The 13375-nt window shown below is 31.7% G+C and overlaps 1 protein-coding gene across 28 annotated transcripts; it reads right to left on the bottom strand.

Moving 5' to 3' along the window:
* Window positions 1-820: 820 nt before the first annotated feature.
* Window positions 821-4691, bottom strand: LOC107914333 (small acidic protein 1-like). 28 transcript variants are annotated; one of them, XM_041099917.1, is made up of 6 exons: window positions 4264-4485; window positions 3966-3993; window positions 3654-3687; window positions 2404-2424; window positions 2013-2105; window positions 821-1145 (listed from the first exon to the last, which is right to left on the bottom strand). In XM_041099917.1, exon 1 carries the CDS (start codon window positions 4419-4421, stop codon window positions 4281-4283), a length of 141 nt encoding a protein of 46 aa, XP_040955851.1. In that variant the 5' UTR covers window positions 4422-4485; the 3' UTR covers window positions 821-1145; window positions 2013-2105; window positions 2404-2424; window positions 3654-3687; window positions 3966-3993; window positions 4264-4280. The 28 variants fall into 28 exon arrangements, 24 of the variants coding, with proteins under 24 accessions (XP_040955851.1, XP_040955848.1, XP_040955837.1 ...); XR_005917522.1 differs by having other exon boundaries at window positions 2013-2424; window positions 3966-4125; window positions 4264-4691; XR_005917521.1 differs by lacking the exon at window positions 3654-3687 and having other exon boundaries at window positions 2013-2305; window positions 3966-4125; window positions 4264-4480.
* Window positions 4692-13375: the final 8684 nt, after the last annotated feature.

Raw genomic sequence — 13375 nt, 5'->3', positions numbered from 1 at the left:
TTTATTTTTTTAGCCCTAATAAAGTGACGCATTTCAAAGGATGGAGATACTTTCCCATTCGAGCCCTATGAGTTATTCGCGCCTTTTAATTGGGCCCTTCATTTTTTTTTCCTTTAATTCTGATTAGAGTACAATTTAAATCATTGTTAATTCAATGTGCTTGATTTCTTACACCACTATTTTTTTAAAAATATATATATTTAATTTTAAATCTAATACTATTTTAATGATTAAGCTTAGTATTTTCACTACACCAAAATAGGCTTTTAGCGGCGCTTTTTTAAGCAAAAAGCGCTGCTATTGAACGCGTCACTAACTTTTGCAGCGTTTTTGGAAATAAATGCCGCTAAAGACCATGACCTTTAGCGGCGCATTTTCTATATGACCTTTACCAGCGCTTTTCCCACAAACGCCGCTAAAGACCATGACCTTTAGCGGCGCATTTTCTACAAACACCGCTAAAGACCATGTTCTTTAGCGGCGCTTTTACCACAAACGACGCTAAAGACCATGACCTTTAGCGGCGCTTTTTATCACAAATGCCGCTATAGAACAAACCTTTAACGACGCTTCTCGCAAAAATGCCGCTAAAAACATATCATGCAAAAAAATTATTTTAATCAAATAATATTTATTTTTATGATAAATATTATATTATGTTTTATTTTTTAAATTTGAACTTTAAATATACTTTAAGGATAAATAAAAAATATTATTTAAATTAAATTTTCTATGAAAATGATAAAAGAAGGCAAATAAAGGAAGCTTAAATAATAGTAATAATTAATAAAAGTGAGAAAACGTAAATAATTAATAAAAATTAAAAATTGCAAACCTCGGAAATTTTGGTAAAATCAACACCAATGCAATGCAAGCCATTGTTGAGTCTAATACAAGTGAAGAAACTAAGATCCTAAGAAGAGAATCCTATTTTACTAACAGCAGTAAAATATCCATACTTGGTCTAGTATTTATATTGAAAAATCATATCAGAAGAAGCAATCTCTTTGCAAACCACTTCAACTCCTAGTAAGGCCTTCGAAAGTAGTTGATGAAAGTCGGCATACACATCCGATCAATCAGCTTTCAGTTTCAGAATTTCCTTAGCGGTCCTTAAACGAAAATAGGGCATAGGGCATGTGTTCCTACATAAGCATGGAAAAATCCAACTCAGCTCAAAGACAAATAACTAGATATCGTGTTTCAAACGAATGAATGTGCATGTGAGAGTATCTCCAATATGTACCTCTACCTTTTGTCATATATTTAGGCAGATAGACAACAGATTTTACATCCCAACAACTACTGCCCTGAGTACTACTAGAGTTTAATCACAGAAAAATCAAAATAAAACATGAACTACAAGGATAAAAAATTGTTCCATGGACTTACCTGCTCAAAACAAAGATTTAGTTCATGGCACATGCTTGTTTTAATTTATTTTTAATTTTTTTAGGACACATGATAGCATTTCAACGCTGTAAAAACTCCACCAGCAATTGACTAAATATTTTCTCAAAATATATTTATAGGACTCAAACTCAAAATATTATAGTTTTTAATAACTCAAGTATTACCATATTTAATTATTATATCAATTTCATTCATGTCGTGCATGTATATAATCCAATATATATACACGTAGATATGTATGAATGATAAATGGGATTGTATCACGAAAGTCTTGCATAAAAAGAAGTCAAAATGATTTCATTTTAGGGAAATGATAATGAGAGGGAAACTTGTGATTTTATTCACCTTTTTTGGTGTGAGAACCTCTACTTCACTGCTACCATTATCATACCCAAGTGTGGGAAATAGAAAAAGAAAATATGGTTGTCTAAAAAATTCAAACATTAACTTATTAGATTGTCTTAAATTAATAAAATTAATTTGTGATTTTCAAGAAAAAAACATTTTTTAGGATAAGGAAAAAAAAGTATAAATATAAAAATTCTAAAATAATAAAAATAAATAAATTAAGTTCCGAATCTGGAAAGGGAAGACTTTACCTTGGCCTACGGCTTCTAAGAGAACATTCACAGATTCCTCACCAGTCCACCACCTATCGAAATCAACCACAAGTCGTGCGGTCCCTAAATTTTCTGGCAGTATGGGAAAGAAGGGAAGTTGGTTTTCTGCAATTAAAAAAATTTTCTTTGCTGCTCATAGCAATTTGGTGTGACGTTGTTTTATCCCTAAATTTGTTGCTTATAGCAATTCGATTCATACTTTAAACTTTACTATGTATATTTGTAAAGTTGATAATCACATTCATTCATACTTTGCTGCTCATAGCAAGCACCTGCTACAAGACATTTTAATGAGGAATAAATCAAGGAAAATATAACAAAGGTATCCACTTACGATTCTTCTAAATCAATAACTTTAATAGCAACTTACTTGTTCAGTTCCTTGTCAAACCTGAAAATCAGGAAAGGCATCAGCTATTCATCTCATTTTCATTAATCATGATTCACGATTTAAAAGGCCGAAGCATATGCAACATGATTACAGGTAAGAAATGGGCATATAGATGTGTTGCAGTACAATTAGAAGTAATATTGTTGAGTACAAGGGCTAAATAAATCATTGAACATTCCAATTGGCCAAGTAGATTTTACACTAAAGGAAGGTAAACCATTGCAATCACAATTCACAAGTAAAACATAGACAACAATAAAAAAAATTCCAATTTTTGCTATTAAAATTCCAGACAATTTCTTTACATGATAAACAAGAATGCTAAATCAAAACATAGCATCTATGATAAGTTAAAATGTTAAAAGAATTATTAACACTAAAACAAATAGATATTCAGATGAATCACGTGTTACGAGACCTAATTCCTCACAAAGTTAACATAAGTTTTATCACTTAAAAACGTAGTAAAAAAAACCACCAAGAGCAGCACACACTTGTTGCAGTTCAGCAGCTTTCATTAGAAGCATTAAATCCCCATACGAATGAGATGTTTGTACAACATTGAGAGCACTTGCCATAGCTTGACCAGTCTTCCGACAAACATACAACTTAATCAATAATCTAGAAAACCCGACACTACATATTTTAAATCGTCTAATAAAATTATTAATTTTTCAGTATTATTAAAGTAGAAACCATTTTAAATGCAGAAGTAAATGGTTTCAACTATAATTCAGACAGAAATTCAAATTTTCAGAGAAGACATGAGAAAACAAAATGACAAAAGAAAAAAATAAGAGTCAAAATTCCCAAGAAAGAAACCTAAAATCTTCTCTTGAGTACCCCTAAATTCCATTCTTTTATTATTAAAGTTGAATACCCAGTATGAAAAAAAAAAAGAAAATGACAAGAAATATTTTGAGGAATCTTTATTTTTCATCAGTAAAATTCAACATCCAAAAAAACCAGATTTGTTAATAAACCAAGCACATACAAAGAAACAGAACACAGCACAGTTCTGGAAATCTAAGAATTAAGGGAGAATCGACTTTCCTTTAAAAAGAAAACCAACCTTTCCAGCTTAAAACAATAAGTAGAAACAAAACAGAAGCAATTGAAAGGCTATCCATTTTGAATTAAGAGATCTACAAACCAGTCTATTATTTTGTTGGTTAAATTATAAAAGAGTCTACAAACCAGTCTACAATCCAGTTTAAGCAACATTTCACCTTTATTTGGAGTTCGGATCCGAACTTCAACATGCTGTAAAAAGCACAAAAATTCACAGCGTTATAAAATCAAGTCCCTGCCCATTATTTTTTCAAGTTTATGTCAAGCAGGTCCATTTAAAAAATTTAAACACTTCACTATAAAGTATCAACCTCTCCGTCTCAGCAAAACAGTACAAAATTATATTAAGAAAACAGTACAAAAAAAGAAAAAGAAAAGCAAAATAAATCATGCATAAGATTTTCAGCAGCAGATTATGTAGATAAACAGTACAAAAAAAGAAAAAGAAAAGCAAAACAGTAGATTTTTACCTTCAAAGCAACAGCGCCTCCGCCATAGCTGTTATATTGTAAAGCATGCATAAGATTTTCAGCCATTTGTCTCACTAAAAGAGATCAAATCGAAGCTTTATTTTGAAGGAAAAATGAAGTTCAGAGGTGGAATTTGTATTATGTAGTTGAACCCGAGGACCTGTGACGATTCACAGGATTTGCATACAGATAAGCATCCATAGTGCAGTTCAGATTCAACTAAATTGAACAAAGTTTTAAGAAATTTCAGACCCTAAAAAGCGAAAGTAAGAAGGGGAAAAAAAGGATAGATGAGTACCGATTCTTCTTTTTTTTTTAGTCGATATCGGAGTCATCAAAATTGTCGGAAGCGACGACGCCTTCGCCGAAGATCTCCGGTGTGTCAACATCGTCGACTTCCATGGCTGAACCTTGGTCATCTAGGTCCGTCACGAATTCCATCGGCATCGGCCTCATCTTTCCCCCCTTTTCTTTAGGCTTCTAGGGATTTCTTTTGTTGGTTTAATATTAATTATTTTTGTTGAAATATCAAGCTGAGGTTATATAGGGTCAAACAAGTCAGTATAATTCATTATGGATTTTGTGGCGTTTTTAGCATAAATGCCACTAAAAAATTAAATCCATGTAATAAAACAGTAGCGTTTTGAAAAATTTTTAACACATATTTGGTACAAAGAAACTTTCAGGCAGAACTTGGGCTAGACTTTGATTGGGCAATGGTAAGCCGATTCCATTCTGCAGCTATTGATTACCTTTTGTGGCATTTTTCTAATAAACGCCGCAAAAAATTATTTTATTTCTATTTTACCATGCTGAAAATTTTTTATTTTATTTTTTATAAATTGATTTATTTTTGCGGCGTTTTTTATAAAAACGACACTATTGCTTATCTAAAAATTATTTCATTTTGAACCAAATGACACCGTTTTGTTATGCTAAAAATTTTTTATTTTGTTTTTTATAAATTAATTTTTTATAAAAATAAAAAAACCAAGTACTCTCAAAATAAATATTGTATATTTTAATAAGAAAACAAATAATAAAATGGTTGTAATTAATTATTAAGTTAGAATTATTCAAATTAAATAATTACCTATATATCCATATCATTTTTATTTCATTTTTATTTTTGTATTTTTTTCTTATAATTTGGTCCTCTCCAAAATATATAATTATACCTAAATATCCATATCAATCTATTACTTTTTTTTAACTTATTTATTAATTCTATTTAAACTAATATTTAAATATATCAAATAGTTTAGATTAATTTTTTTAAAATATAAAAGCATTAATTAATTGTATAAAATTTTATCATTTAACAAATCTCAAGTAAACCTTAACCTTAAACCCTAAATTAACCATTCAATACATATAAAGTCTATCTATTATATATCTCTTAAATAATTTAAACTATATACTCATAATTTCAATATATTTGATTTAAATTTCCATTTTATTTTACGTTTTATATGTATTATGGCTATAAGTTTATTGAATTATATATATTACCCTTTTTAAAAAATTATAATGTATCATTATTTTGAAATTCAATATATATTGCTATTATTTCGATTTATCACACTTTTTTATATTTTAGGTAAATTCAACATTATTTGTATATTTTCTTTGATATCCCTATTTTGTAATATATTTTCGAAATTCACTTTAAATATTTATATGTCTTAAAGATTTATATGAAAATTTTTTTATACAATACTATTTTATATATACATATATAATTTGTAATAAATTATTTTTATTCTATATATTATTGATTTCATATTATTTTATCTATTACCTTTAAATTCTCTCTTAAATAGGTTTATGTATTTTCTTTCGAATTCATTTATTATTTATCATTCATTAGTGTATGTTTTATTTACAAATTATCGCTCCATGTTGTATATTATCATTTATCGCATTCTATTCGCTTAAAAGGCTATGTTCGATATCATTCAAGCATCAAAATCATTTTATTCAATAATTTTTAAAATTGAGATAATACTCGTATTTAGGATTTTCAAGGAAATTGGGCCCTAACGTATTGGGTTCCAATTTTCTTCGTTAAATCTAACGATTGAGAGTTGCTCATTAATCAAAAAAATAAAATGAAAAGCTTGTTGTCGGGAATTTAATATGTTGTATCCTAACGTATTGGATGTGACGTATTGATTTCTCGAGACAAATATTTTTTTAAAAAATGATAACAAAGGAAATATTCCAAGTTTAGGATTTTGAGAAATTGTGCCCTAACGTATTGGGCCGCGATTTCTTAAATCTTAAATAAATGGATATTCTTTTAAATTTTTATTATAAGAGTATTTTGGACTAAATCATTTTTGAGGAAATAGAATGTCGTGCCCTAACGCATTGGGTGTGACATTTTCTTTCTCTGAAATGATAAGAGTCTTAATAAGTAACGTTTTTGTAGTTTTTATTAAGGATCATATTTTTTAAGTTTTCGACATTAAGACACTAATTAATTAACTAGGTACCAATTTTGGGCGTTATGAGGGTGCTAATCCTTCCTCGTACGTAACCGACTCCCGAATCCATTTTTCTAAAACTCGTAGACCAAAGCTATTGTTTAGGTGATCCAATCACATCTCAATAAAAGATTGGTGGCGACTCCTAATTTTTGTTTTTTTTAAGTCGACAACTAATTTTTGTTTTTTTTTCAAAATAAAAAATGGTTTCGACATTGTTTTTATTTATTTGAAAACTTACTATGCTTTATGATTACTTTCTTTATTTTCCTTATTTTTTTATATAGTATCGTCAAACCAATTCGGGGATCACAAGGATGTCGGAGTTCATCTCACACTATCAACAGACATCTCGGTATTATGAAATTTCAAAATGTGTAAAGCTATGGCATGTATAGAGACTTAGTCATTTTGAGTGTGTTCATATGATATGGCTAAAGATTAGCTATTGAAATGGCTAGTTAAGAACATGTTTTGGTGTTATGTATGCTTAAATGGTAGTTAATACAAATAAACTATAAAAGAGTAAAAATTTGTAATGGAATAGTTTTTGGACAGCAAAAGTGACGTGAATTTGAAAAATCACCAAAAATAGTAAAAATAGAATTAGAGAGTGAAAGAGATATAGAATTAAATCTTTCAAGTCTATTTTTACATGAAAGGAACGGTGTAGGCAAAAGAATTTTATAATATGAGATATTTGAATTTTAGTGAGATAGGGTCAGAATGGTTTTCGAAGTCCCATGTTCTGACTTTAGAAAATATTTAAAAATTGTACAAAAAGAATTATGAGTTATAATTTAGATGAATAAATTCCTTAGTGAGTCTATTTTCTATATAAACAAGCAGAAACACCATTTAAAGTCTGTACATTAAGATAATTGATTTTTAGTGAGTGGTAGTTAGAACTACCAGATAGTGAAATAAGGGAGTCTTTAATGAATAAACTGTACTAATTGGATAAACCAAAAATCCAAAAAATTATATGGTAAGAAGATATATGAGTCTAGTTTTAGGTAAAATTTACGGATTTAAATTTCATGTTTTGTAACTCGAGTTATAATTAGATTAGTGATAGTCGCATAGGTGGACAGTTTTGTTATGAATAGTGAAATTAATTCTAAAAGCAAATTTTTATGCTCCGAACTAGTAAGTAAAGTTAGATAACACCTCATGCTCGACTTTGGAAATGGTCTCGGGTAAGGGGTGTTACACCTAAGGTTATATGTGGCCTGAAAGCTTGTAAAATTCTTGGAAAAGCTTTTGAACATCATCTCAATCTAAGTGTTTTTGTCCAAATTGGCCTCATTGTTTGTAGCCTCGACAAAGTATCCGATAAGATTAGTCAAATGGTCTTTTAACGGAGTGTTAGGCTTTTACCGGGTATTCATCCAACTAGTAATAGTTGACTATCAAGCCAAGGTAGCTTGGCCTCCGAACGTGCCTCTATTTTTTCTAGAATTTCTTTGGCAGCCTTATAGCTCTCTAATTGCTTATAAAAAGTGCTGGTCACGCTTGCCAGCATATAGCAATGAGTTATCTCATCATACTCCTCACAGCATTTTCTAGCCTTAACTTGAACGGCCAGAGGGGACTTATTGTCAAGAACTATTTTAAGTTTCTCACAGCTCAAGACAATCATTAGGTTCCTTTTCAATTCCATATAGTTATTTCCATTTAGTTTGTTTTCAGTGAGTATGTTTAATAATGGAGTAAGTGCAATTTTCGAACTAAAAATAGAACATTCTTTCACTAATATCTTTGGATTAAGCAAATTTTTGAAAATATTTTGGAACATTACAATATGCATTAAGATGATGCTTGCGTCATACATTAAACCTTGAAAATATTTCTAAGTCGTTGCAACGATAATTCCTACTCCCATTGAATCAAGCCACCATGGAATGATCATGATCAACTAGTAAGAACATGGATTTCCATCAAATTAGTACATGAACCTAATTCAATAGACTTTCACATGTACTAATAATTGTGTAACATTTGGCCATCATTCTAACTAAAGTAGAGCTTCGTGGGAAGTTACTTAACTAAAAGAGCTTGAGTGTATAACCATCAACTCTACACCTATCAAATCATGCACCACAAATGAGTCATCATGAGATAATCTCACCGAGTAGCATGTTGTGACTAGTTTTCCTCTTTGACGACAAAACTTCTTGTTATATCGCGCATGATAATACCTACCACAGAGGCCGATCCAACTATCATAGGGTTAGAAGATAATCCTACTTACTTTCAAGAAACCTCCTCAGTGAGGTCCCCATGACAATCTTACAGTGGGGTAGTTAAATTGCCATGCCATCACAAAGACCATTGATGGAGGCCGTAGGTCTTGTTTAGAGACCTTCTCCCACTCAATATTTTAAAAACATGAAAGGTTTTTAATGTTCGGTTTCAATCATGAATGATCATTATATGCATGACAAGTACATATGACATTCTTCCCTACACTATATGGCATGCGTATCATATATATGAATGAACATACATTCCCAGTCATATAAATATTATCATGTTTATCACATAAATAAATGCTTAAAAATTTGAATCACTCTAACCAGCCAAAGTTTCCATGATTTCATCCCAAAATAGTAAAAGAATAAAAAACTACAAAATTCACCCCAATGCATACTTTGATTCTTCAATTTTTCCACCAAGAACTTTAGTTGTGGTACCGTTTCACGTTTCTGTCGTCGTCATCTTTTCGTTTCCGTGGTGTTGTCATCATTGGACCACCATCAGCCACCATTGTTGGACCATTGGAAGTCTCTTGTTGTCGGACCACCGTCAATCATTTTTTAGTTTGGTTGGGTTGGGTTTGTGTCATCTTGATTGGTCTGGATGCATCTCGGTTCTCAGGGTTTCGTTGAAAAATTTAGGTTACAAAACTCCTATGTTCATTTCTGTCTCACATATTTTATTCTAGAATAATAAATTCAAACCTTACATAGAGATGATAGTCTACGATCTATACATGCCCTATAAATTAATTACATTTAATTTTCTAGGAATCACAACATTGACAAAATTACTTTATCATACCTAATAATAATATAATATAATACATTCATTCACATTCATTCCCCTAGACATGCATATATTTACAAGAATGTCATATCTTAGAAAAATTAATTACACATAAAGAAGAGAGAGAATTTCAGTCTAGATTTACAATATAAATATAGCACAACCTAACTTTAATGCCAATTGTTGAAAAAATATGGTTCGAAAATAGTTTCCTTGCATTGAGGAAAATAAAAATTTTAAAAATTGAGCCGAATTTTATAGCAGTAAACCCTAAATCACATTCATATATGTATTTTCAACTAGACGGATCCTTATAGTTCTTGGCTTTCAAACGATCGACCTTCTCCCCTATTATCATACCACAAGCCGCCTGTAATTGATATAATTGAGAAAGTCCCTAAGCACGCCAAATAGCTAAAAGAAATTATGTCTAGACTTAGGAAAATTCAAACATAAGAGCAAGTTAACATAAGCGTCTCATGTAGTGTGATTATATCTCGATGGGTTCTCAAAAAGCTAAAAGACCTAGGGAGTTTTACAATTCCCATAGAGACAAGGGATATTTATTTTAGTAAAGCTCTATGTAATTTAGGAGTTACCATAAACCTAATGCCTCTATAAATATACAAAAAAAATCAAGCTAGGGGACCTTAAAAACACTCATATCACACTAAAATTGGTCGACAAAACTTCAGTGCATCCAAAAGGAGTATTGGAAGATGTGTTGGTCAAAGTGCACAGCTTCATCTTCCCGATAGATTTTGTAATATTAGATTTTTGTAAAGACCATGAGATGCCCATCTTGTTAGGCAAACCATTCTTAGCAACGTCACAGTCCACCATTGATTTCAAAAAAAAAATGAATTAACCATGAGGATCAATGGTGAAACAGAAATTTTTAAATGTGGCCACCAACAAGACAAGATAGATAGAAAAAGATTAGGGAGAAAATGTTATGAAATGTCTACAAAGATCCCTAACAACCATTAGCTAAGGGAAGTATTCTTTGTTACTAATGCAAGTCAAAAAAGTAAGTTCAAAGAGCAAGACAAGCGCAGGAAAATGAAATCGCACGATGGATGTTGGACAAACACTAATAGAAACAAAACAAGAAAAGCATCCACGGGCATGCTAGTCAAGTTGGCAAATGAATCTGGAAGCAAGACCTAATATATTTTTAATTAAACTTTAACCTTATATATATTATTGTATATTTAACTAACGATTTAGTTTAAACTTTAACTGTTATTAAATTTTTTACTAAATAGAACCTGAGGCACTTTGAAAATTGGAAATTTGGGTTAAAAGAGAGTCGGTGTCACAAACATTGCATCCCCTAATAGCAACATTGCATCCAGAACCAAAGAAATCGAGGAAACAATCTCGATGCCGCGAACTAGCACCACTATGTCATGATACTAAAGAAAGTATACCCAAGATTCCAAAATTTCAGAATGTTTCATGACATCGAACCCGATGTCGTGACAACAGTAAACTGCCAGGGGTGTTATGACACGGAATCACTGTGTCGCGACATCGCTAAGCTTTTTTTTGTAGGGTCTACCCGACTCAATTGCGTAACATGACTAATTACACCTAATTTTAACATGTTTTAAACACTAATACCCTCTTTTTAAAACATAATGACTCTTTTAAATATTACTAAAAACTTTCTTAAACTTTAAATCCTCTCAAAATCACTTAAATCCCCTACTTTTAAAACCCTAAAATCCCTCACACCCTTTTTTTTATTCTCCTATTTTTCTACAGATCTCCTTTGAATCTCACTTGGTGCAGGTTCTACTTCAAAGAGGAACTGTAACACCTATAACCCGTATCTGTAGTCGAAACAGAGTTACAGAGCATTACCGGAGTTTTCAAATCAAACGAATATAAATTTCAAACATTTCAAATCATATCAACATTCATATTAAAATCAATCCAAATCATACATATTGTCCCTTATACGAGCCCTCGAAGCCCTAAATATGCCTTAGAAACAAGTTGGGACTAAATCAGAAACTCAAGGAATTATTCAAAAAATAGTGAAAATTTTCAACACTACAAGGGTCACACGGCCAAGAGACATGCTCGTGTCTCAGGCTGTGTGGGAATTCAAAGTAGGGACACACGGCCATGTCTCAGCCCGTGTTCGTGCCTGTGTAACTCGCTGACTTGGATCACACAGCCAAGCCAAACGTCCGTGTGCCAGGTAGTGTACCCTTCAAAATAACCTCACACGCCCGTGTGCTAGGTCATGTAACAACCTGACTTGCAACCTTTTGAAGCTACAGAGGACACACAGCTGTGTCATCTGACCGCGTGTCACACATGGCTGAGACACACGCCCGTGTCCCTGTCCGTGTGGACAAAAATAGGCCATTTTACAAACCATTTTTCTCACCCATCTAGGCATGCACCTACAACCAAAAATGCACATGTATACAAGCCATAACAAGGCACTAAAATCATGTATATTCTAGCTTGATACATATGGTATAACAACATACAACCAATATGCCCTTAGGCACCCCAAACGACAATATGTAAACATGTATAACCATGCACTCAATTTAGCCAAATAATCAACTAACTTGTAGGCATATTTACATCAATACATGCCATTAGTTTACTTACCAAAACTTACCAAAACTTATCAAAGGGTACCAAATATGCCATTACATCACTAACCTCAATAAACATATATGCTTTTCAAAATAAAGTGCCAATTCATATCAAGTTACAAGACTTATACAATATGCATATTCAACTATCCTTATCATCTTCCATCATTCAAACACACCAAGCAAATCATCAACCATTTCAAGGCTAATATTTACATGCCAAAAACTAAATTCATTTCATCACCAAAATGCCATAACACAATCCAAACCAAATGGCCATTTCAACAACCAAACACATAACCAATATTAGCCTAAAATACCTATGCATGCCATTATAACCATAATCAAAACAACAAAAAGTACCAAAAGAGTCGATGGATAGTGTGATATAGCTCCGACAAGCTTCCAACTCGAACGAGCTTTCAATACACTATAAGACATAGAAAATGACACAGAATGAGCATTAAAGCTTAGTAAGTTTGTATAACATAAAACATAACTTACCGTTTCAATACATAATAGGTAAGATAACATGGCATAATCCAACTACACTTGGCCAAAGCCTAAACATGTACACCAAACATGTTAGCCATTTGATTATATAACATAGGCTGTGAAATCAAGAATGAACACAACATATAATTATATCTCATATGCATGTATCACCCATTTCAATTCTCAATATGCCATGTAGTTTTAATTCAATGTAATTCACATATGTCCCTATATTAGTTCTTATCAAACTCTTACCATTTCGTATCAGTATAATGCCCGTTGAACCATTTAGAATATCGTTGGATACCCAAGATAGCTCACACATAGTGTGCTAAATCATATAACTGTAATCCGTCAAATTCTATACATTTATGCTCACACAAGCTGTGAATCGATATGCTCACACAAGCTATGAATCGGTATGCTCACACGAGCTGTGGGTCAAAACGTAGCTACACGATGCTGCTCACACAAGCTGTGGAGTATCCGCAACACATGTTGGACCTCAGCCATCGGTAGTACTTTAAGGACCAGCACCCGAATCATGTAAACCCTAATGACATGTCATTTGTATCCTACAAATTTCTAAGGTTCAAACGGTACTCGGTAATTATCATACATCATTGGATATGCAATCAGTATATATGTATGACCTTTCAAAACACATGTATAATTCAATTAAAAACATATAAACTCGATTTAATTACACGAACTTACCTCGAAGAGTAAATATAAACACGGAAGCAACTAATTT

This window comes from Gossypium hirsutum, chromosome D08, assembly GCF_007990345.1.
Source record: "Gossypium hirsutum isolate 1008001.06 chromosome D08, Gossypium_hirsutum_v2.1, whole genome shotgun sequence".
NCBI classification, from domain to species: Eukaryota; Viridiplantae; Streptophyta; class Magnoliopsida; order Malvales; family Malvaceae; genus Gossypium; species Gossypium hirsutum.
The sequence above is the reverse complement of the archived record's forward strand: the minus strand, read 5'-3'. Positions and strand labels throughout refer to the sequence as shown.